The 24,640-nt window shown below is 57.3% G+C and overlaps 1 protein-coding gene across 3 annotated transcripts; it reads left to right on the plus strand.

Moving 5' to 3' along the window:
- Positions 1–244: 244 nt before the first annotated feature.
- LOC115642081 (cytochrome P450 4F22-like) lies at positions 245–23,305 on the plus strand. Of its 3 annotated transcripts, none has more exons than XM_030545471.1 (13): positions 245–260; positions 3,323–3,545; positions 4,723–4,867; positions 11,458–11,511; positions 13,727–13,854; positions 14,263–14,384; positions 17,131–17,398; positions 17,906–17,972; positions 18,846–18,975; positions 19,425–19,558; positions 19,669–19,733; positions 20,427–20,509; positions 20,854–23,305. In XM_030545471.1, the coding sequence occupies exons 2-13, from the start codon at positions 3,324–3,326 to the stop codon at positions 21,056–21,058; spliced, it is 1,623 nt and encodes a 540-aa protein (XP_030401331.1). In that variant the 5' UTR covers positions 245–260; position 3,323; the 3' UTR covers positions 21,059–23,305. The 3 variants fall into 3 exon arrangements, with proteins under 3 accessions (XP_030401331.1, XP_030401329.1, XP_030401330.1); XM_030545469.1 differs by lacking the exon at positions 245–260 and adding an exon at positions 897–972; XM_030545470.1 differs by lacking the exon at positions 245–260 and adding an exon at positions 1,596–1,894.
- The last annotated feature ends 1,335 nt before the right edge of the window (positions 23,306–24,640 follow it).

Below are 24,640 nucleotides of genomic sequence, written 5' to 3' on the forward strand. Positions count from 1 at the left end.
AGTGAGCACCGTTGTTAATATGGAGTTATGACTCTGTTCCAAGCTAGTTTTTTTATTCTGTACCATAATTGGTGTCAGTTTGCTAGTAGAGATAAATTAGTGAAAGATTAACAGTGTGTTAACTTCCTGCCTGTTTAATTTTGAATTAGGTCTCAGAGCAACCTGGATTACTGTTTGTTACACACCCTAACTTCGCCTTCAGACACAAACACAACAGAGCAATCCCAAGCTGTGGGCGTCAGATGTTCATGGAGTGCAAGGTAGGGGTTTAGCAGGTTAGCGGGCTTTTTCTGAAAATGACACTGTTCTGGACGGGATTCCCGGGGTGTGTGTTTGGGTCTGTGCAGTGACTCCGTGTGATGGGCCCAGGTTCATCCAGTGCAGAGCCAATTCGTGCTGGCGGGGGGGGGACGGGGGGGGGACGGGAGGCTGAGCTTTTCCCTCCCACTCCCTGGCAGCTGCAGAGGCTCTGATCATCAGGCTGGGCTCCCTGCCCCCTCGCCAGAGGAACAGGGGCCCCTGGGTGGCACCAGCACAGCGCGGCAGCCTCCGGAGTCGCTATGGGCAGAGCTGGGGTGGGAGCAGCTGCACAGGTGCCCCCGGATGGAACCGGGCAGACACGTCAGCTGCAGATGCAAGAGCAGAGGTGGCTCCCGGACCTTGCGGGCTGGAGGGTGAGCTGCGGCCCCTACTCTCTGGAGCTGGTGGCCGGGCTCTGCCGGTGCTGGAGCCAAGCGATGGTCCCGGGCTGCGGCCGCTCCCAGCCACACCTCGACCCGAGCGGACCCCAGTGCGGGGTGATCGTATCCCAGCCTGGAGCCCAGCACCCGCCGAGCCGAGCCGAGCCGAGCCCCCTCTCTGGCCCAGGGCCTGGCCCCGCCTCCCCTCCTGGCCCAGGGCCCCGCCCCGCCTGGCTATAAAGGCCGCTGCTCGAGTTTGGGCTGTGAGTTTTGGTGTCCGTGTCTGGTTTGGGTGAGTGAAGCTTCTGGTTCGTCCCCTACCCGGGCAGGGCTCTGCATGGCCCAGCTCGGGGGTGGCACCGGGGCTTCCCCTGAACAGGGGTCCTGGCGGAAGCGAATGCCCCGATGTCCCTGCACGGCCGGGAGGGCTATTGGCTGAGCGGGAGGGCTGTTGGCTGGGGGGGGAGTGGGGGTGCCCCGTTACTGTTGATGGTGGGGGGCCCAGTGTAAGCGCTCTAGTGGTATGCAGTGGGATTCAGGGCAGGTGCTCCAGAGACACAGGAGTTTTGGTTTCTAGAGTGACTCTGGATGCCAGGTTAAGGAGTCTCTGTCCTAGCAGCTGGAGACTGACTCTAGCAGGGAGCTGCTCCTCAGGTTACAGCCCACTGGGATGCAAGCTTGGGAAGTCCCTCCTTGGCAGCACCAGACTTGTTAGGCTTTAGCACCCAACCAGGACCAGCTCTAGGCACCAGCAAAGCAAGCAACTGCTTGGGGTGGCACATTTCCAAGGGTGTCATTCTGGCCAGCCTTTTTCTTTGGGGCACTTGCACGCTCAGAGCTGTGCCACTTAGATGGGGTGAGGGTGTTGTGCCCCTGGCCCAAGCTGGAAGGGAAAGCCCAGCCCCAGGATGCTGAGCTGCCAGGGCCCAGCCACTACCTGGGGAGGAGAGGGTGAGTCGAGCCGGACGCCTCAGCTGTGCACTGGCTGCTGCTTTGTCTTGTGCCACCCCTTATATTGGGGCTCCTCTGTGTGGCCGGGTGGGGGAGGGGGTAAAGCCCTGTGGGTGCTGGGAGAAGGTGACATCACTCTCTCAGCTTCCAGCGCTGTCTGCAAGCCCCAGCATCGCCTGAGCTTGGGTTGGCAGACAACCTAGAGCCAGCCCTGGACCCAAGGGAAAGGCTGCTGCAACTGGTGTCCAGGGAGCTCCAGGCAGGTAAGGAAGCCAGGGCCTGGGAAAGACCAGTTGCTGCACCTGAGTCGCTTTGGGGAAGGCAGGCAGGGAGTGGCTGTTGTGTCCCCCCCTCCCCCCGCCCCGAGAGCCCAGCACCAGCTGTTATGGGGGGAGGGGGGCAGGAGCTGGAGGCACTGGGAGTAAAAACTCAGAGCCAGCTGCATGCATGACGGTCTCAGAGAGTCTCTGGCTGTGAGGGAACCACACTGAGCCTCCAGGCAGCTGGGGCAAGGTCCAGCTCTGTGCAGCAGCCCTGAGCTGGAGTGTGCAGGGGGGAAGGGCAGGAAAGGAGCCAGCTGTGCCCAGAAGGTGTGGGACAGGAGCTGAGCCCTGAGGGCTACAGCCAGCTATGTGCGGGGGGGGGCGGGGGGAGCAGGAGCAGGAGCCAGCTGTGCAGCAGAGGTGAGCCGGGAAAAGGGGCTGTGGGCACTGCGGAGGGCAGGTGTGAGCACTGGCCCCTCTGCAGCATGGCAAGGGTCGAGGGAGCTGGTGCCCTGCTGCCAAGTACCCTGCCCACCCATGGAAGCTCTGTGGCAGTTTTACAGACCCCAGGCCTGTGCCTTAGGGAAGAGTCAGGTGGCTGCAGTGGATATAAAACCCTGGCAGGAATCTGGGATGGGGGGAGAGTGGGATATGAGACCCCCACACACACACATTGCTTCTGGGGAGCAGGAAGGGCTATTGGCTGTGTGGGGGATCCAACCTACCCCTTTCCCACTGCAGCTTGAGATCATTGCTCCTTGTTCTGTCATCTGCCACCACTGAGAACAGCCTCTTTGGAACCCCCCTTCAGGTAGTTGAAGGCTGCTATCAAATCCCCCCCTCACTCTTCTGTTCTGCAGACTAAACAAGTTCCCCCAGCCTCTCCTCATGAGTCATATGCCCCAGACCCCTGATCACTTTTATTGCCCTCTGCTGGATTATCTCCAATTTGTCCACATCCTTTCTGTAGTGGAGGGCGCAAAACTGGACACAATACTTCAGATGAGGCCTCACCAGTGCCGAATAGCCGGGAATAATCATTTCCCTCGATTTGCTGGCAATGCTCCTGCTAATGCAGCCCAATATGCTGTTAGCCTTCTTGGCAACAAGGGCACACTGCTGACTTGTATCCAGCTTCTCGTCCACTGTAACCCCTAGGTCCTTTTCTGCAGAACTGCTGCTTAGCCAGTAGGTCCCCCTCCTGTAGCAGCGCATGGGATTCTTCCTTCCTAAGTGCAGGACTCTGCACTTGTCCTGGTTGAACCTCATTAGATTTCTTTTGGACCAATCCTCCAATTTGTCTAGGTCACTCTGGACCCTATCCTTACCCTCCAGCATATCTACCTCTCAGTAGCTCAGTAACATACAGCTTGTCACAAAGGGACCCAGTGGCAGTTCTCCCTGGTAATGCCCTGTCTCTCCCTGCAGGATGCTGCCGTTCACGGACTGGGTGCTGGAGCTGCTGAGTCTGGAGCAGACCCCCGTCCATGCTTACACCATCTCTGCCCTGCTCCTTGCCCTACTGGCCCTGTTCTTTCGCACCCTCCTGCAGCTCGGGAACTCCTGGCACCGCTACTATGTGAACTGCCAGCGGCTGCGCTGCTTTCCAGAGCCCCCGCGTCGCAACTGGCTGCTGGGACACTTGGGAATGGTAGGTGTCATGTCACATGGGGGTGGGGAGGGGGTGAGTGTCTTTTCTTCCCTCTTACTCCTTGCCTCCACTGAGTCATGGCTTGATCCCTGCTGAGAGGAGCCACCCTTGCCCACCCCAAGGGAGGGGCTGGTGGAATACCCCCTGAGAGGGCTGGGGGTAGGTGACTGCTGGTTCAGGCCTCTCCCTCCATCCCAGGTGAAGAGTTTTGGGTCCTAGCCAGTGCATGGCCTGGAAGGTCGCTCAGGGAGTCGTGCCCATCCATTAGACACGTGGGAATGGGGCTGGGACCAAGCAGGGGTAGGAGACAAGGGTCCTGGGACAGCTCCACCAGGTTCTCAGCATACGCCCTGTCTGGCACCAGAGTGCGCAGCGTCTGAACTTAGTCAAATGTCCTGACCCAATGAGGAAGCTGGTGTCAGAGGCATCGGTCACACTGCTGTTCCCATCCTGCTGTGGATCGGGCCCTTCCTATGGCTGCTGGCTCTGATGCACCACTGAGACAGCAGGCTCCTGGGCACCATCTCTGGCACTGAATGGGGCGGGAGTGGTGGGGCAGCCGGGGCTCTGGCCCACATGCAGAGTGGGGGTGGGTGAATGGCCCCCTACCCACCCAGTGGCCTGCTCTCAAATGCCGCATTCTCCAGGCAGGGCCCAAGGCTGAGTGTGGGATGTGCCCTGGTGGGTGACTCTGGACTCCGGTGCCCAGACACTTGCCCAGTGGCAGGGGGCTCTAAGGGAACCAATCCATAGAAGCCTCTCTGCTCACGACTGCCCCTGCCATGCTCCCTGGCCCAGCCCTGTGCCACCCCTGCCAGCCAGCTGCACCCCAGTGGCTCTGCCTGCATTGGTGGTGAGTGGCTGCTGAGCCTGTTCGATCGCCTTTGCTGTGGAGCAGGGAGGGTTATAAAGCCCTTGGCGGGATGGCCCCACTTGGTGTAGCTGGCTATGCCCTTGCCACAATCACCATGTGCCGTGACATCAGGCATCGGCCGTGCTCAGGAGGTGAGAGTCTTGACAGATAACACTTGGGGCGGCACTGCACGTGGCAGTGGGGAGATCCCTGCCTCTGATCAGAGGATCTGATTCTGCCCCGTCTGGTGTGCACTGACTTGCTCTGGACTCCAGGAGGGACCCAGTCCTACCCTATATTAACTCTGCCCTGTCTCTCCTGCAGTTCATACCTGGTGAGGAGGGGCTGAGCTTGGTGTCCCAAACAGTGGCTACATTCTCCCAGGCCTTTGTGATATGGATGGGGCCCTTCCTACCAGTCCTGTCCCTGGTGCACCCTGATTACCTCAAGCCGATCACAACAGCCTCAGGTATGCTGGCTCCTGTGGGGGGGGAGGGGGTTTGAGACTCTGAGGGTATGTCTGCACTGCATATAGACACCCGTGGCTGGCCTGTGTCAGCTGGCTCAGGCTGTGAGGCTGTGTCAGGCTTCCTTCTCCACTCTGAAGTTTAGGGTACAGATGTGGGGACCCATATGAAAGGCCCCCTAAGCTTATTTACCAGCTTAGGTTAACAGTAAGCTGCCACCACCAAGCATGTTTCAAATCTTAGGGGAGAGCCACTTGGGAAATAGTTGGGGAAAGGCAGAGTTCCAAGTCCCTAACCCTCCTCCTTTCCTGGGCAGATGTGAGACTAATTCCTCCCCTCCCTCAGTCCTTACACCCCTGTTCCTGGATAGGCTTGACAGTATACCCTCACCAATTAGTCCTAGTGAACACAGATCCAAAACCCTTGGATCTTAAAACAATGAAAAATCATTTAGGTTCTTAAAAAGAATTTTATTAAAGAAAAGGTAAAGTTAATCTCTGTAAAATTGGGATGGAAATAACTTTACAGGGTAATCAAACTCAGAGCCCAGAGGAACCCCCTCTAACCTTAGGTTTAGAGTTACAGCAAACAGAGGTAAACCCTTTAGCAAAAGGAACATTTACAGGTTGAGAAAACAAAGATGAAAACTAACACGTCTTGCCTGGCTGTTACTTACAAGTTTGAAATATGAGAGACTGGTTCAGAAAGATCTGGAGAACATGAACTGATAGTCCCAAGAGTGAACACCACCAAAACAAAGAGCACAAACAAAAGCCTTTTCCCCCCCCCCTTGCCCCCAAGATTTGAAAGTATCATGTCCCCTTATTGGTCCTTTAGGTCAGATGTCAGCCAGGTTATCTGAGCTTCTTAACCTTTACAGGTAAAAGGATTTTGGTGCCTCTGGCCAGGAGGGATTTTATAGAATTGTACACAGGAGGGTTGTTACCCTTCCCTTTATAGTTATGACAGGCCTTTACACTGCAGTGTAGATATTTTGGTTGGGGCTCGAGCCTGGCCTCTGGGACCTCCCCCCCTGCTCCATGGGGTCCCAGAACTTAGGCTCAGGGCTGTAAAACTGCAGTATAGACATTTGTGATCAGGCTGGAGCCTGAGTCAGCTGACGTGGGCAGGTCACAGGTGTCTAATTGCAGTGTAGATGCAACCTGTGGGGCCAGAGATGGGAAAGACTACCTGGGCCCCTCTAACCTGTCCCTGGGGAACCTATGCAGGACTGGCCTCAGCAGTGTGTTCTCCAGGGACCTGGCCAGGCTGTTGTGACCATCCCAAGGGACAGGGCTCCCAGTCAGTCTCTTATCCCCAGTGTGACATCATGCCGGTATGAAGGTTGTCCTGATCTTCCCCAGGGTAGGGCTGGGAGCCAGCCACCTGGGGCCCTGCAGAGCAGCCCAACCAGAGCTCTGGGGAAGGCACCAGAGGGGACAATACGCCTGGGGCGCTAATGAGCCTCTCCCAGCAATAGTTCCTCAGTCTGCACTGTCCAGCCTGGATCTCGCTCTGCTCCAGGTCAACCCCCCACCCCCACTCCTGTGGGTTGTAACCCTCATGTTCTCATACATAATCAGTGCAGGCTCCTTGGCTCAACTGACACTCCTTCCCGGGTGAACCAATCCTTCCCTGCCACCTTGGCTGCTCTCCTCTGGGTTCTGCACTATGGGGGCCCAGCAGCCTCTTCTGGCCTTGGCTGCTGGGATTGGATTACTGTAGAGAGGGTTCCAGGGGGCCCAGAGCTGAATACAGGGTGGGTCAGGCCAGGAGGGACCGTTCTGCTCCTCTAATCTGACTGCCCGTGTCACACAAGCCAGAGACCCTCCCCAGAGCTCCCTGCAGCCAGCCCCGAGCTCCTGGCTGGAGGGAGCATTACAAAGGGACAGCCCATCTCAAGTTGTTCCCAGGGCTCATTCCCCTCCCTGTTAAACACTTGGACGGCGTTACCAGTCTGAGTTTGTTCCTGCTGGATCTCACTCAGCTGCTGTCTGCTGGATGGCAGAGCCCTCTGCTGCCAGGCGTCCCTGCCCAGGGAGGGGCTGGTAGCTGGTGTCTAGGCACCTCTTTTCCTGCTCTTAAAGAAATTAAATCCATTGGGCTCCGATAGCCTTCCCCAGAGAGGCAGATTTTCCAGAGCTTGAGTTGTTCTGGTGGTTCCTCCCAGACTCCTCCCCTGCTCTCACTGTGCTATTGGAGGTGGGGGGCACTGTGGAGGGAAAAGCTATTGCCTCCCTGCTTCATTGTGGGACAGCTCTGCCCAGGTAGCCCCAGGAAGCTTTAGTCTGTCTCGAGGGGCCATGCTACATTGGAAAACCCATCGGACCCGGGCTGGGCTCTGCAGAATCCCCTTCCTCCAAGGCAGTTCTGGATCCCCCCCAGAGAATGGGCTGCCTTAGTTCAGTTTCTCCAGCTCCCTACTGCTCTTGCTGCAGACCAGTGTCTGCACCAGCTCACCCTGGGCGAAGGCAGTCAATGTACTCTGTGCAGGGAGGCAGGGGAATAAAATGAAGCTAGGTAGCTGTGGGGGCCAAGTGTTCATGGTGGGGTCTTCCTTGGGCCCTGGTATGGGCCGATTCCTGGTTGGCTCTTGAGAGATTGTGTCATTTGCTGCTTTGAGGAGTCCAGCCCAGCCAATTCCTGCTACCCTCTGGATGCAGGGGCACCCAGAAGCTACCTGCTGCCATAAGGGATGGGCCTGAGTCCAGTGATGCCCCATGGAGGGACGGGAGAAGGTGTGCAGGAGCAGGCAGAGCGCCTCCACGGGCTGCAGACTGTGAGCTTCCTGACAGCTACTGCTCCACCTTTAGAAGTGAGGAGATGGTGCCCCTGTGGCAAACCCCCCACTGCACCTGGTGCTGCCAGGGAGCCATGGACAAGCCCTCACCCCACCAGAGCCACTGAGCACTAGCAGTTCCTCTCCTGGGCACAGGGAGCACAGACTGGCTGTCTCCTGCATGGAGAGCCAATGGTTCATAGCCGGGACTGAGGCTCTCAGCTCCATCAGCACTGTGCCCGGGCTCCTGGGAACAGCAGGAGGAGGGACCCGGCCATGCAGGGCAGACCTAAGGCAGCACCCGGCAGGAGCTGCTACACCACAAAGGCCCCTCCAGCCTGGGCAGGGTGATGGCTCAGACACTCTGGGCAGCAGGGCCAAGGGCACTGCCTGGCTGAACTGCTTGGGGGCAGCAAGCAGAGCCACCTCCCCACTGGGGACCTGTGTCATCATTGGTCTTGCAGGAGCAGCTGGGGCCCCATAAGGAGGACATGGAAACACTCCAGAGGCAGGATAGTGATGGCCAGCAATGATCAGTGACGTGGGGAGCCTGTCCTGGCCCTGTCCCCTCCCTGCCACCCATGGAGAGTGGCCCCTGCTAGGGCTGGTTGCCCAGTGCTCTGGTGTGTCTCGTAGTGCCAATCATCCGGGTGCCGAGAGGAGTCACTGGGTGTAGCAGAGGGTGAGGGTTCGCTGCAGCTCTGCACCCCTAGCACTGCCCTGGTGAGCGAGTTACTGGGGCTGTGCGCTGCAGGGGGACGTGCAATAAGTAGAAGCCAGACTCCGAAGGAGTCCAGTCCCTGGCCTGGTTGGTGCTGTCTGGCCTGGGGGCTCCTGCTCCATCCTCTCCTACCCCCTTGCAGAGGTGACATCTCTGTTCCACTTAATGTACTGCTACCACTCTTTCCAATTAGCTCTGTTCCAAGTGGTGCCTGGGCCTGCTGGGCCAAGGGCACGTGGAGCTAAGCGGGGGCCTGTTTGCTCATCCCTGAACTGCTGCCCATTCCAGCGGCTAGGGCCTGTGCCCAGGGACCCAGTTCCATCTGCTGAAACTTTGTAAACAATCCCTGTTGCTGATGTACAGGACCGGCGCTAGGGGTTTGAGCGCCCTAAGCGGACAGCAATTTCACTGCCCCGCTCACTGGTCCCACGGCTCCGGTGGAGCTGCCGCAGTCGTGCCTGCGGAGGGTCCGTTGATCCGTGGCTCCCGTGGAGCTGCCGCAGTCGTGCCTGCAGGAGGTCCACCGGAGCCCCACGAGGAGCCGACCATCCACAGGCACGACTGCGGCAGCTCCACGGGAGCTGCGGACCAACGGACCCTCTGCAGGCACCACTGGGGCAGCTCCACCAGAGCCGCCTGCCGCCCCCTCCGGCAAAATGCCACCCATCAATTATTCTGGCGCCCTAGGCTGCCTAAATGGTAGCACCGGCCCTGCTGATGCAGCAGCAGGAACAGAGTCCAGCTCCCTTCCCCAGTGCCAGGCTGGCTTGGCAGGATGCAGATGGGGGAGGTCTGGCTTTAGTGCTCCAAGCCAGTGGTTGGGTCTGAGCGGAGAGAGTTGCTCCCTGGAGCAGAGCTGTATGTCACTGTGCCAGGACAGGGGTGTTTCAGGGCTCAGGAGCCCCCAGTCCAGTGGGGCTGCTTGGCACTCAATCTCCTGCTCAGCTCAGCTGGATGGCAGAGAAGTGCACGGCAGGGGTGCAGTGCCGGGGCTGTTTGAATGCATGTAGCTAGTTCTTGCCAGGGCTGAGGGCTCATGCCCCCGGGTTCAGCTCTGCACAGAGAACAGCTGGGAGCCTGTGTTTGTGATAAGACAGGGAGCCCAAGTGGGCCCTGTCCAACCTACTGCCAGGTTAGAGCAGTTTCCCCTCCCTCATTAGAAATGAAGCTGGGGGCACTCTGAGAACAGCCAGCAGTGCGTCTGTATGGGGAGCTGAGTGGGCTAAGTCAGGCGCTGGGCCCAGCATGTCGCCCTGGCCGGAGTCCCGGCTGGCCCATGGCTCCTCGTTGTAGGGTCAGAACACGGAGGAAGGGATGCAGTGCGTTGATGAGCTCGTCGGGCGCTATGGCCACTCCTGCCTTTGGTGGTTTGGCCCCTGGCTTCCCATTCTGCGGCTCTTCCACCCAGAGGCAGTTAAACCCGTGCTGCTGGAGTCAGGTAGTGAGGGTGGCCCCAGCGCCAGGAGTTTGTGTGTCCGTCCGTCCAACTGTCCTGGAGCTCAGCAGGGGTTGGATTCCCAGCAGGCGCCTGGAACTATCTGTTGTGTGTGCTGCTCCCTAGAAAAGCCCCCGGCCAGGAGGACTGGCTGCTGAGACCAGCCTTCCTCCACAGGGCTGAGGAGGAAGCTGCCTGGCTCTCAGAGCTGGGGAACAGCTCAGGTCTCAGGCTGAGCTCGGCTCGGCACATGGCTGCTGCCAACCCAGGGTCCTTAGTGAGTTCCCCTGGCCCCAGAGGGGTTGGAACAGAGGCTGTAGCCAGCCGTTAGCGTCCTGAGAGGAGCACATCCCCCTGGCTGCAGCCCAGCTGATGCTGCCATCAGCCTCTGGGACAGTGACCCATGGGAACAAAGGTTCCTTGCAGCCCTGCCGGCATCCCTGGCTGCTGGGGCTGGTTATAGGTGAGTAGGGGCAGCTCAGTGGGTCTGATAACATCTAGCCAGCTCAGGGACACACACACACCTGCCCTTCATCAGCTCAGTCCATGATCCTGAAGGGGGTGCAGCAGGGCTGTGGGGTGAAGGGAACAATCAGGGAGGTGATGCAGGGGAGAAACAGGTCAGGATGTCTCATAAGGACTAAATGGCCAATGTTCTTGCGGGGGGGGCAGAGAGTGTGGGGCAGATACCGTTGTGGGAGTGTATGACCGTGAGACTAGTGGGATGTCAGGGGAAATCTGGAGAATGGTGCAGAGAGTGGGTGGAAGAGATGGGAATAGAACTCAGGAGTCCTGGCTCCTAGTCCTCTTCAGACCCTGCTATGGCCACAGGATCCCCACCCTGCTCCCAGAGCCAGGGATTACAACTAATAAATAGGGAGCTTTGAAGATGCCAAGCTCTGTACTGTGAAGGCCCCATGTGTCTGCCGAGCTCCCGCGGTCTGTGACTGCCCAAGTAGCATGTCTGTCGCTCTGCAAGCCTGGCCCAGGCTGCAGATGCTGCTTGTGGCCGATGTCCTGCCTGCCCGGTGACTCGCTCGGAACAGAGCCTGCTCTGCGTGAGGGGCCTGGTGGCTCAGCACCTGATCCCTCTCGTGTGGTTCCTTCACCCTGTTCACTGAGCCTGTCCTGCTGCCCCAGCAGCCGCTCTTCTGGCTGCTAGGGAGGAGCCTGGAGCAGGGTGTCCAGCAGGGCTCTGCCTTGTCTGACGGGGGCTCCTTTCACAGGGGGATGCTCCAACGCTCCTTAGGAAACAGCCAGTGGAGCAGGCAGGTGCTGGACAGACCCACGTTCCTGTGGCTGCCCGTTTCTAGACTAATAGGTCCTGCAGCTCCAGCCGGGGCTCTGATACCAGTAGCCCTGCACTCCTTCCCTGTGTCCTGGTCCGTGTATGTGTGTGTGAGCGCTGGCACCGGGGTGCACCTCAATACCGCCCCCCATTCTGTGTGTCTGAGCGATAACGCTGGGGTGTGCCCAATTACAGCCCCCCGTGCCGTGTGTATCTGAGTGCTAGCACCAGGGTCTGCCCCATTACCACCCTCCTTGCCATGTGTGTCTGAGCGCGAGTGCTGGGGTGAACCCCATTACTGCCCCCTGTGCCGTGTGGGTGTCTCAGTACTAACTCCCGGGCCTGCTCCATCTCTGGTCTCCCCCACAGCTGCCATTGCGCCCAAGGACTACATGTTCTACGGCTTCCTGAAGCCCTGGCTGGGTGAGTGCACTTTCTTCTGGGCTTGGATCTTGTGCTTGGTGTCATGGGGCCCAGACCTCAGGGGACGGGCTTGTGGGGAAAGGAGGGTGTGATGTTCCCCTCTGGTGTTATCTAGACCAGTGATCTGCTAGGTCACTGCAATCCTTGACTCTGGGAGCCAGCCTTACCCTGCTCTGCTGTGAGAACCCCCACTCCTGGGCTGTTCACGCCTCTGGCATGTAAATGCTCCTTGGACAGTGCAACCGAATGACACTAACCAATATCTCCGGTCCCAGATACAACCTCAGGAACCTTTTTCTTGTAGTGTCTAGTTATGCCCACTGGAGTCTGCATGTTTATATAAGTTCGTCAGTGTAACAAAGAAATTGATGTGTACCGGGCTTGTTATCCCAAGGAGAGTTTATGACACACTTCAAACCAAGTTGGAGGGGAGGGAGGGATGCTCAGTGGTTTGAACATTGCCTGCTAAACCCAGGGTTGTGAGTTCAATTCTGGAGGGGGCCACTTAGAGATCTGGGGCAAAAATCAGTACTTGGTCCTGCTAGTGAAGGCAGGGGTCTGGATTCCATGACCTTTCAAGGTCCCTTCCAGTTCTGGGAGATAGGTATATCTCCTATTATTATTACCAAACACACTGCTTCAGGTAGAATAAACAAATATTTATTAGCTACAAAGATTGATTATAATCACTTAAAATGTAAGCATAACAAGTTGGATTTGGTCCAATGAAATAAAAGCAAAACACATTCTAAGCTGATCTTAGCACTTTCAGTGCCCTTTCAAATTTAGATGCTCCTCACCACAGGCTGGCTGGTTGCTCTTCAGCCAGGCTCTCTCCTTTGAGCAACGCTTCAGTCACTTGGTGGTGGTATTTGTAGATGAAGGTGGATGAGAGAGGAAGAGTCTGGCAAACATCTCTCCCTTTTATCATGTTCTTTCTTCCCTCTTGGCTATGCTCCCCGCCCCCCTTGGGGTCAGGTGAGCATTACCTCATCGTGGTCCCTGACTAACCAAGGGAAGGGGGGTGACTTACCAAAGTTCCCTCACCAAAGGCTCTTGAGCAAAGTCAGCTGTCATGGGATAAGAGGGAAGGTCCTTTCTGGATCAGTAACTGGTTAAAAGATAGGAAACTAAGGGTAGGAATAAATGGTCAGTTTTCAGAATGGAGAGAGGTAAATAATGGTGCCCCCCAGGGGTCTGTCCTGGGACCAGTGCTATTCAACATATTCATAAATGATCTGGAAAAGAGGGTAAACAGGTGACAAAATTTGCAGATGGTACAAAACTGCTCAGGATAAACCCAAAGCAAACTACAAAGAGTTTCCAAAGGATCTTTCCAAACTGGGTGACTGGGCAACAAAATGGCAGATGAAATTCACTGCTGATAAATGCCAAGTAACGCACATTGGGAAACATAATCCCAACTACGCGTACAATGGATGAGGCCTAAATTAGCTGTTACCACACAAGAAAGATCTTGGCATCATTGTGGATAGTTCTCTGAAAACATCCACTCAATGTGCAGCGTCTGCCAAAGAAGTAAACAGAATGTTGGGAACCGTTAGAAAAGGAATAAATAATAAGACAGAAAATATCCTATTGTCTCTGTATAAATCCATGGTACACCCACATCCTGAGTGCTGCATGAAGGTGTGGTTGCCCCATCTCAAAAAAGATATATTGGAATTGGGGTTTGGAACAGTTTCCGTATGAGGAAAGATTAAAAAGACTGGGAGTTTTCAGCTTGGAAAAGAGGTGACTAAGGGGGTATGGCCACTGTCAGCAGACAGGACACGGGGCTGGATGGAGCATTGGGCTGACCGAGCCTGTCTGTCCTTATGTCGGTGTGGAGCTGGAGCTACTCATGCCATAGGTGTGAGCACCAGCACATGGGTGTGCACAGGATCACGCACAGACCTTGACATGTGCACACACCTCTCTGCACAGCCCACCACGCATCTGCACATACACATGCACCTGCATGTTCATGCCCACATGTGTCCCCAAAACCACACATATTTCACTCACACCCCCACCCACGTTCCATGCACGCATTGCACACACGTGCACACTCTTGTGGCTGCCTAACATGCACCAGGGAGGTTGGTTCTCATTGAGCACCCCAGTTGGCTGTGACCTGGGGGCTGCTGGGGGCCTGGGCTATAGGATCTCTGCCATGGCTACCAGGCTCTGAGCTGAGTGCCTGTCATCTCAGGGGACGGTTTGCTGCTGAGCAATGGTGCAAAATGGGTGCGACACCGGCGCATGCTGACGCCAGCCTTCCACTTCGACATCCTGAAGCCCTACGTGAAGATCTTCAACCAGAGCACTAACATCATGCATGTGAGTACCTCCCCTCCCCCCACAGCACCAAATCCATGCCTGTGCCTCTGGCCTCTCCCATGGCACATGCTGCCCTGGCATCCTGCTACCCACAGCCTGCCCGTGACTCTGCCCTCCTCCTGTGGCATGTGCTGCACCATCACTACACTGTGCCCCTGGCCCTGCACCCCCTCCTCACTCCAGGGCATATACTGCACCGATACCCTACCCGCCTGCCTGCCTGCTGCTCTTGCACCTGTCCCAACCATATGCCCAGCCCTGTCACTGCACCAGTCCACTAACCTACTCCCGTCTGCTTGCCTGTCTCTGACGCTGGCCCACCTGCACTGCGTGGGCACTGGGCTCTGCTGTGCTGTCCCTGCAGGCAGCTGCTCGGGTACGGGTCTCATGGGCACTGTTCTCCCACAGACCAAGTGGCGCAGGCTGGTGGCATCAGGCTCCGCCTCCCTGGACACGTTTGAACAGGTCAGCCTAATGACACTGGACAGTCTGCAGAAATGCGTCTTCAGCTACAACAGCAACTGCCAGGAGTGAGTGACACGGGGGCAGCTGCCCCAGCAGGGCCCTGTACTGACCCGAGAGTGGGAGCCCCCTCATTGAGGGAGGTCAGAGTTGGGAAAATGGGCTGCAGAGTCCCTCCCTTCCTGGCCTGGCTCCAGCGAGCCCGTCCGGATTCATGGAATGGGTCCCTGAACTGTATGGGTGTTACTGCCAGCCTGAGCAGGAGCAGAGGGGCCTTCCAGGGAAGGTGAATCTGGAGGTGTTGGGGTGGGGGGGGTGTTTCTGTAGTGGCTGCACCAGGCTTTGGTCAGCACTGGGGGTGGAGCTCCTCAGCTCAGGGGGCAGAGGCTGGTGCTTGGTGCTTCCACTCGCTGGTCTGTCTGCGAATGCCTGTGGGGTCGGCCTGGCTGTGCTCAGGGCTGGCTCTACTGTTTTTGCGTCCAAGCAGCGCGCAAAATTGCCGCCACGGACGGCGGGGGTAGTCCGTGTGCCATTAGGGCAGCACCCGTGTTTCTGCAGTGGCGGCAATTCGTCAGCAGCTTCTGTCTTCCGTTGGAAGACGGAAGACAGAAGACAGAAGCTGCGCTGCAGCAGACAGCTGAACATAGAAGCTGCTGCCTAATTGCCGCCGCCACGGAAACGTGCGTGCTACCCTAACGGCACACAGACTGCCCCAGCCATCCACGGCGGCAATTTGGCACGCTGCTTGGGGGCAAAAACACACAGACTGCTGCCCCTTGCAGATTGCCGCCCCAAGCACCTGCTTGGGATGCTGCTGCCAGGAGCCGGCCCTGGCTGTGCTGTGCTTTTCTTGGGGGATGATCCTGCTGTCACATCTCGCTGCCAGGAAGCTCCTCACCTCAGTCTCGTCACCTCAGAACCCTCCTGCCCCCAGTTTATACATGTACTGCAGGGCCCTTGTCTGCAGTTTGTACCTGATTTACTGCACCGGTGCATGCTGGCTCTCTGCCATAGGACACTGCCAGCTGGCTGCGAGACCTGCCGGTGCAGGTGGGTCCCGGGCTGGCGGAGGGATGTGCTGGGAGCCCAGCATTTCTGCCCACAGTGTGCAAGTTCAGAGCAGACCCCATTGCCAGAAACAGGACTGAGGGCTGGTCTGAAGCCACCTGGCAGCGACAGGGAAAGTGGCTGGTTTCCTGGCAGGCAGGGAGTCAGTTCCCATTTCTACCGCAGTGAGGTGACCCATGACCCTGGGGAGCCCGGTCTGGACTTCCTCACACCATCAGCCTGCTCTGGGGAGGAGTCCGAGATCGGCTCCCGCCAAACCCACGTCCGTTCTGTCCAGCTGATGGGGAGGGGCACTTCTCCATCCTTGCCAGCCCCAGCTGTGCTCTGAACCCCACCCATCCCCTGCAGGCACTCACTGACCAACCACTCCCCAATGCCCTGCTGCCATTGCTGCCCTATGGGGATGAGGGCCCCCTGACACCCCAGAGTCCATGGTGCACACAGGGAACAGGCTGTGTTAGCCTGGAGGCTCCTTGGAGCTTGCCTGGGCCATGCAGCCCCCACACTCACCATGTCTGAGACTATTTATGGTCCCTGTGACTGGGGTCCCAGGGAAGCCAGCTGAGGTCACTCCATTAAGGTGACCTGCAACGAATGGGCAGGCAAACCCCCAGCTGGTGGATATTCCAATACTTGGATTTACCAAGTCAGTGCAAAACAGCTTCTGTTATACCTCACTGGTTACTCAGAAGTCAACAACACAGTTCCCTTAAAGCAGCCCTGCCTCAGGGCTCCACCTAGACACCCAAGTCAGATATGATGAGGATCAATGAAAATCTTATTTATCATATAAAACAAAAGGTTCTACCAATCCCAAAGGATCGGACACGTTGCCTCCCAGGTTAATGAATATTCCAGATCTTACCCAAATCCACGTTTACAGCCGATTCTTATTAATTAAATTAAAATTTATTAACATAGAAAAGAGAGAGAGAATTGGTTAAAAGAACAGTATACGTACAGACATGAGTATAATTCTTGAAGTTCAGATTTATAGCTTTGTAGATGCAAAGAGTTCTTTCAGAAATAGTCTATAGGTTATAGTCTAACGTGAATATTCAAGGAGGTCCTGTCAGAACTAGGATCTCAGTCCTTGTGACTTAGGTTTCCCCTACATGAAGCCTCAAGCAGATTTGAGATAAACAGGCTCAGAACCCAAGGGTCTGTTATACAACTTCTGGCCGCCTTGGATAGCTCGGAGTCCCTAGGCCAACAATAGGCAATCAGGGTGACTTTGAAGTGGGTCCATCATCAGTGATTAGCTACACGAATTAACATAAGGCAGTTGCCTGTTTTTCCACCATTCGCAGATGATTGGCTGTACATTTCAAAGAGAAAGGAATACAGTGATATCCTGCATTTATAATTCATTTAAGTGCTAAGATATTCGTTTGATCTCTGAATGAACAGAATACAGCCTAGACAGGGACTGTTTGATTACACTGTTGACCTCTACCAATATATCTGTAAATAGAAAAAAAAACATTTTTAATGGCTGAATTTGAGTCATTTATCCTGCAGGATGCATAACCCTTTCCGGTCATGTGTCACCGTCCCATACTGGCTGAGCCACAGCAGCAGCCAGAGACACCTGAGAGATCCCGTGGCCAGCCTGGAGATCCTGTGACTGGGAGATCACACAATCGCTATGTTGCAAGGCCCAGCCCCCCCGGGATCCCCCAGCTCTGATCAGGGCGCATCCCCCGCCCTGGCCTGTCAGTTACATGCTGAGCTGTTGTGTTGCAGGACGCCCAGTGACTACATCGCGGCCATCCTGGAGCTCAGCTCCCTGGTGGTGCGACGCCAGCACTGCCTGCTCCTGCACTGGGACTTCCTGTACCACCTGACACCCGACGGGCGGCGCTTCCGGCGCGCCTGTGACACTGTGCACCGCTTCACAGCCGACGTGGTGCAGCGGCGCCACCAGGCCCTGGACCGCCTGGGCAGGGAGGCCTGGCTCAAATCCAAGCAGGGCAAGACAGTGGACTTCATAGACATCCTGCTCCTGGCCAAGGTAACATGGTGGGGGCCTGCCCCATGATGGTGGAGGGGAGGTCACTGATGTACTGCTATAGGCCAAGACAGCACAGTGGGAGGCTGTGCCCTAGGGAGCTGGGGGTTCGTTGACATCCAAACAGGGCGTCGCCAGGTGTAAGGTGCTGTGTGATGTCTGTCACACCAGGACTTGCCCCCTAGCCCAACTCTCTGGAGCAGCCCAGCCAGAGCTGCCTCCCCAGCATGCTCAGCGTGGAGCAATATAAACTGCACTTGGCGACATGGGACCAGCACCTCTGGGGAGCTCGAACAGGCTGGGCATGGGAGGGAGGGGAGCCCACCTTGAGGCCTGGGGCTGTGGGGCAGGGCAGGGGCTGCCTCTTTCCTTGGGCTGGGGTGGAGGGGAGATGGCCTAGTTCACTCCACCCCGAGATATCCCATCCTCCCAGGCTCTGAGATGGGGCAGGCGTGGGCCCGGCCCTGTGGGGAGCCAGGTTACCCGTCCAGCAGTGTGTGCTCTGTGCAGGATGAGGACGACCAGGATCTGTCAGAGGAGGACATCGCAGCCGAGGCCGACACCTTCATGTTTGAGGGTGAGAAGCCACCCTGGGGAGGGGATGAGGGGCCCTCCTGCTGACCTCACAGCCTCATATTGGGGGATGGGTGTCACGGAGTGTGGGGGAGTCAGGGCCCTGCACCCCCCACTTCCTGCAATTCACCGTCACTCTCAGCCAGCCAGTAAAACAGAAGGTTTATTAGACCACAGGAACACAATCTCAAGCAGGGCTTGTAGGTAGAACCAGGGCCTCTCAACCAGGTCCCCCTTAGGGGCAAGGATGTTAGACCCCAGACTTGGGGTTCCCTGCCTGTTCCCAGCCAGCCCAAAACTGAAACCAAAAACCCCTCCAGCAGGCTCTCTCCCTGGGCAAAGGTGTCTACTCCCCACCCTCTTCCTGGCTCAGGCTACAGGTTCAGGTACCGTCCTTCACCTAAAGTCATCCCCTGCTCTCCCATCCCCCACGCAGACAGCCCCATTAAAACTAAACGACATTCCCAGGTCAAGCCATCCTGCTCCCTACTGCATCACAATGGGGTCTTAGCAGATGTCATGGCTCTGGTGGGGAGGCCAGGAGAGCTGGATTCAGTCCTTGGCTCTGAGTGACTTGAGTATGCCTTTCAATGAAATGAGGCTAAGACAGATCTGCCCCTGGGCACTGCCAGACAGTTTCAGCAACGGAGGCGGGGCGCTAGAGGAGGCAAATGGTCAGAGTCACCCCACTCACCTCCCATGCACAAGGGGCCTGGAGTTCCCAGCTGGCACTACCAGAAAGTCATGGGGAGCAAGGCCTCAGAAGAGGTGCTGGCAGGAGCTGAGCTGGGCAGGGTCCCTCCAGCCCCGGACTCTCCATGGTCCCTCTCTGCCCCCGGCATGGTGGCTCTCATGCTGCACTGGCGCCTCTCTGCAGGCCACGACACCACAGCCAGTGGCCTCTCCTGGGTGCTGTATAACCTGGCCTGTCACCCCGAGTATCAGAAGCGCTGCCGCGAGGAGATCAAGGACTTAATGCAGGACAAGGAGTCAGAAGAGATTGAATGGTGAGATGGCTGTTCCAACTGCAGTGCTGGCTCTGTCCAGTGCAGTGTGGACCCCCCGCACCACCACTTCCCGGGCCTCTGTGGCCTCCCCCACCCTTTAGTCCCAGCACAGCCCCCGCCCCACCTGTGAGGGCTAGCACAGCTGCTGCCCTCCCCTCCCCGCTGGGGTCCCTTCACATCTGCCAGCCTCACAAACTGGAGGGCTTCCCCTGCAAGATGGGCTTAGGCTGCTCCCCAGAGCCCGAGGGCCCTGCCGCTCCGGATGCTCAAGGGCCCTGCCACTCAGGTGTGCTCGCCCCTTCCCCGCCACTCACGGTGTCATACGTCCCCTCAGTGCCAGCTCCATGCAGATGCGAAACTGTCCCAACCCTGGTGCCTGGCTCATGGGCTCACACTGGGCCCCTCATGCATCCACCTCTGGGGCCAACACTAAGCTCTGCTCTCTGCAGGGAGGACCTGTCCCAGATGCCCTTCTCCACCATGTGCATCAAAGAGAGTCTGCGCCTGCACCCACCTGTCACGGCCGTGTCCCGGCGCTGCACTGAGGACATCAAACTGCCCGACGGACATGTCCTACCCAAAGGTACCAGCCTCCTTCCCTGTCCCCCAGCCAGGGGCATGGCACCAGAGCTGGGCCCATAACCCCTGAGGTGCTCAACCTCTCCCCTCCTTCTTCCTTTTCCTCTCTGGCAGGGAACATCTGTCTGATCAGTATCTACGGGACACATCACAATCCTGCTGTCTGGCCGGAGCCCCAGGTATCACTGGTCACTCTGTTCTACCCTTTGGCTCTACTCCACCCCGCGGCCACGTCCAGCGTGGCACTAGGGGGCGCTGTGCTGAAGGGGCAGGATTAGGGGGCTCAGTAGGTGGCGCTGTTCTCTCGCAGTCACTGCTGACTCAGTGCCTCACATGGCACTAGGGGGCGCTGTGCAGAAGGGGCAGGATTAGGGGGCTCAGTAGGTGGCGCTGTCCTCTCGCAGTCACTGCTGACTCAGTGCCTCACATGGCACTAGAGGGTGCTGTGCTGCAGGGGCGGGATTGGGGGGCTCAGTATGGGGAGCTGTCCCCTCAGTCACTGCTGACTCAGTGCTCCGGCGTGGCACTTGGGGGTGCTGAAACATCAGCAGTCTAGCAGCTTCCTGTTCCCAGCGACCCTCCCCAGAGAGGAAGCTTCCCTCCCACCCCCGAGCTCACCTAGAGGGGAGTGAGGGTCGCACCCCCATTCACACTGGGCAGGGCTGGGTAACTGGGCTCGGCCCAGCTCTGAGTGCTGGGTAGAGGCAGAACCATCCCCGCTGCCAGCGCACGGTCCCAGTGAGCAGCTCAGTCTTGGGGAGCCTGGTGTCCATACTGTACTGGGGGCGAGGGCTGCCTTTGCTCCCTCCTTGGCTCAGGGACCCCAGCCCCCCCCCAGCTCCCCTCACCATGCCCTGTGCTTGCTGCTCCAGGTCTATAACCCACATCGCTTCGACCCAGAGAACTCCAAGAACAAGCCCCCACTGGCCTTCATGCCCTTCTCTGCTGGACCCAGGTAACCTGCCTGCCAAGCTCAGAGCCCCTTGCCACACGAACTGCCCCCTCCTCTCCGCCCCTCCCCCCCGGCTGCCCACCAGCAAGCAGCTCCCTGTTGGCACCCTGACTGCAGTGAAGCATTGTGGGATACACAGGAGTTGGCCTCTGATCAGTGCTGGAGTCAGCTGCTATTGCTGAGGATCAGTCCCTTCTCCCAGAGGGGGTTAGGCTCCCCCTAGTGTCTGTCTGTCCTTGTGGGCAGTGGGTTCTGGGATGTCTGTCCCTGGTGCCCCATCCCTGCTCTCATATAGCGTGTGGCTTCTGGGCGAAGAGCACTGGCTGACACACCTGGCTCTCTCACAGGAACTGCATCGGGCAGAACTTTGCCATGGCAGAGATGAAGGTGGTGCTGGCGCTGACGCTGCTGCGCTTTGCCGTGCGTCTGGATGAGAGCAGACCTGTGCGGCGCAAACCCGAGTTGATCCTGCGCAGTGAGAACGGGCTGTGGCTGCACCTGGAGCCACTGGGGCCCAGCTGTGAGAGCCGCCCCCCCGCACCGCGCTCCTAGGGCCATCCCCTCCCCCCTGCTGCAGGAGATCTAGTCTGCTCCACTCAGCTCAGGGGCCTGCTGAGTGGCAGACCAGGTGGGGATCATGGTGGGGCCAGAGGTTAGCAGACACCTGGGAGTCAGCTCTCTCCTCTTATCTAGACCAGCCCTCTCTACCAAAGGAGGGGCTGTGGCGTCTAGGTGTGGGGCCCCGAAGGTGCTGCAGGCTCCTTTCAGACACCAGCTGCTTAACCCTGTCCCACCTGCCCCTGGGAGTGAGGGTGATAAGTGCCTTTCCCCAGCCCTGCTGGATGTCCACGGCCACCTGGTGACTCAATGTCAGAGCTAGAAATGTAGCCCAGCAGCCTGGCTCCCAGCTCGGCCCACTCACAGCCTAGGCGACCCCTGTGGCCTGCATTCCCTGCCCCTACTGGCCCGCGGCAGGGTGCCCAGCAGTTTGGTCGCTAGCCTAGGATGTGGGAGACCCGTGTTCACTTCCCTGCTCTGCCACACAGGGAGCCTGCAGCATTAGGCAAGTCAGTCTGCCTCTGGCCCTCAACTCCCATCAGTGCAGTGGGGCTAATGGCCCTGCCCAGGGGGGCTGAGGGTAAATGGAGTCAGGGGGTGAAGTGCCACATAATTATGTTGTGCATCTAAGACCACGTAGTCAATAACCCTGAATGCTATGGGCTCGTTAGTGGATCAGCCCCTGTGTTCCTGCCAGCCCCCCCCCCCCCCCCCCGTGTCCTGATGCTGCTGCCTGGAGTTGAGGGTCTGGTCTGTCTCTCACTCCCCTTCCCTGGAGGGTAGGAATCTTCCCTCCCGCCCGCTCCCCCTCTGTCCTGCTCCCCCTACTTCTGTACTCAGCAATCCACCCATCTGGTCTGGGGCAGGAACAGCTGAGAGGCCTGCAGACAGGTGGCTCAGTGCTCTGGCCCATCTTCCTGAGAGGCCCCCAGGAAGCTGGCTGAGAGCTGCTGCTTTGGATGGCTTTGAGGTGGGACAGCAATCCAGGGGGCAGCTGCCTAGTAATTGCAACCTGCTGGCTGCAGTCACCCAGAGGAGTTGGGCCAGGGAACCTGTAAGTGTGTGTGTGTGTGTGTGTGTGTGTCTTTTCTCTCTCTCTCTCTCTCTCTCTCTCTCTCTCTCTCTGTAGTGCCCCAGGGGGCTGGCTGCAGACCCAGCAGGGACCCACTCTGTGCCACAGGGAACTCATGATTCAATGAGACGAACAGTGTTGAGGGCAGGGAGGAGGGGGCTGAATGTGGCCCCTGGGGCGGCTGGACCTGGAACTGGGGGACAGTTGGTTTCATGATATTTCAAAGTTGGTTCCTGAGCACGGTGAAGTCCAAGGCCCCTGCTGCAGGGACGAGGCCATGGGACTTTGGGTTCTGGCCTGGGGGTTTCAAGATCTGGCCCTCAAATCCGGTCACTGAGCTTTGGGTTCTGTCCCCTGTCCACATGGTGACAGGCTCCAGCCCTGGTCTCACTCCTCCCTCCCATCTTTCTGGTCCCCGCTGCCTTCTCAGACTTCAACCACATGCTCCATTCCTTGGCCGCAGAGCTCCGGGGCCCAGGATCTGGCTAAGGGTTTTCTGGCTCTGGTTCCCAGCTGTGAGGCAGTGGGTGCTGGCCCCAGGTTCACCCACCCCCCATTGACCGGGCCCACTCTGCCTCCTCCGGCCCTGGGCTTTGTCCACATGCTCCAATCCCCGGCCACGGGGTTTCAAGCTCAGGCCACAGAATCCAGCTGCGGGGTGTTCAGCTCTCTGGCTCTGGCTCGTGGCCATGCAGTGGCAGGTGCAGGCCCCTAGCTCACCACCCCCCCCTCCATCAACTTTGGCCCCTGCTGCCACTCCTACTCCCCCCATTGCTCCTGGCACCCACTGCCTCCACCAGCTCCCTGTCCGTTCACCCCACTGCCCTGGGGCTCCACTGTCTCCATACCCACCTTTGTCTCCAGGCTTGCCAGGGTTGTGTAAGTGCTGTGAAAAGTGATATTTGTATGTTTGGTAATGTCACTTTTCACAGCAGACCGAGTAGGAAGCTGGGAGGCTGTGAAAAGTGATATTAACATACAAGTGTCACTTTTCACAGCAGCAGATTTACTAGCTCACAAGGCTTAAAAATAACCAATGCAACCAAAAAAGCAAAAGAAACTACAACAAAAAAGACAAGAACATGCAGAGCACCTTGTTTGCATTTCTATTCTGCTTAGGGCCAGTGAAGAATAAAGACAACTGGACTTTATTTTTACTGTTCAGTCTGGAAAAAAAAAACCCAAATCCTCCATAAATAAATGACAGTGCTTTGGACCTGGGTATGTGCATATTTGTTTGTTTTTCCTAATGTTAAGTATTTTAGGAACAAGTGTCAGAGCGCCACCAGCGAGAGTTGTCGGCGCTGGTGCAGGGCCCATGCGGAATGATCGCAGTTAAGAAAATTGGGGGAGATGAAAGAACTGAGTGTTGACCTGTGAGCGACTGGTTCTTGGAACACCAGGGTTGTGCAGAATTGCAGTGAACACCTTTGTGTGGTACTATCTAGCCGAATTCATTTTCTGTGTGGAAAAATGGAGCAGGTTATTATACACCATGAACTGGTTTGCTTCATTACTAATGCATCATGTAAACAGTGACTGGAGTCTTTGTATTCACACATTTGTGCTTGAATGGAGTGGGGTCCCCAGTGTTCCTTGTGCCCAGGCCCTCAATACATTTGAACCCATCTCTGCCTGCTGTGACCCAGAGGCTGGCGTCCAGTCACTGGTAGGGAGACTCTGGGCAGCTGAGTGGGGCGAGGGGCAGCAAAGATCCAGGTCTCTTTGCCCAGTTGTTTGTGTTATACCTCCCCCACCCCCAGCTTCTCTGCCTGCTGGGTGTGACAGAAGCATCCACATGGATAACACCACCTGAAGCAGGGAACCTTGGGCCGGGTTCCCCTGCACACCAGGCCCAGCAGCTCCAGGCATTTGAACCCGGCGGAAAGGCTGATGTTCAAACATCCCAGCGGCTGAAAAATAAAATCAGAATAACAGAACTCCTGGATGTAGCTGCTTCTACACCCTGTAGGCAGCAGCCCAGCTCCAGCTGTGCTGCCTGGGCAAAAGGGCCAGGGGTTAACTCCACGCCCCCCCTCCCCTGTCCATGTGAGCCTACTGGGGGGGGCACTCTGACAGTGGGTTACACAGCTGTTTACTAGATGGCAGCAGGATATTGGGGCTCAGGAGTCTTGGGTTTTGCGTCCCTCTGGGGGAGGAGAGACAGGAGTCACAGCCAGTAGCTGGGTGGCAGGACTCCCGGAGTCTATTTCTGGCTCTAGGAGGGGAGTAGGACCTAATAGATTTTAGTGTGAGAGATTTCAAGGCCAGAAGGAACCACTGTGCTCAGTCAGTCTGCCCTCCTGCAGAGAGATCTGTTAGCCAGAGACCTTCAAGCTTTATTCAAGAAATCTGGATGATGGAGAATCTGCCCTCCCCTCTGAGTCAGCTGTTCTTAGGGTTAAGTCCCCTCCCTGTTAACCATTGTCACCATATTTCCAAACTGACTTTGTCTCACTTTCGCCATTGGTAGCCATAGGTGTTAGCCTGGTAAGGCATAGGCA

Source organism: Gopherus evgoodei, unplaced genomic scaffold (assembly GCF_007399415.2).
Source record: "Gopherus evgoodei ecotype Sinaloan lineage unplaced genomic scaffold, rGopEvg1_v1.p scaffold_37_arrow_ctg1, whole genome shotgun sequence".
Classification (NCBI taxonomy): Eukaryota; Metazoa; Chordata; order Testudines; family Testudinidae; genus Gopherus; species Gopherus evgoodei.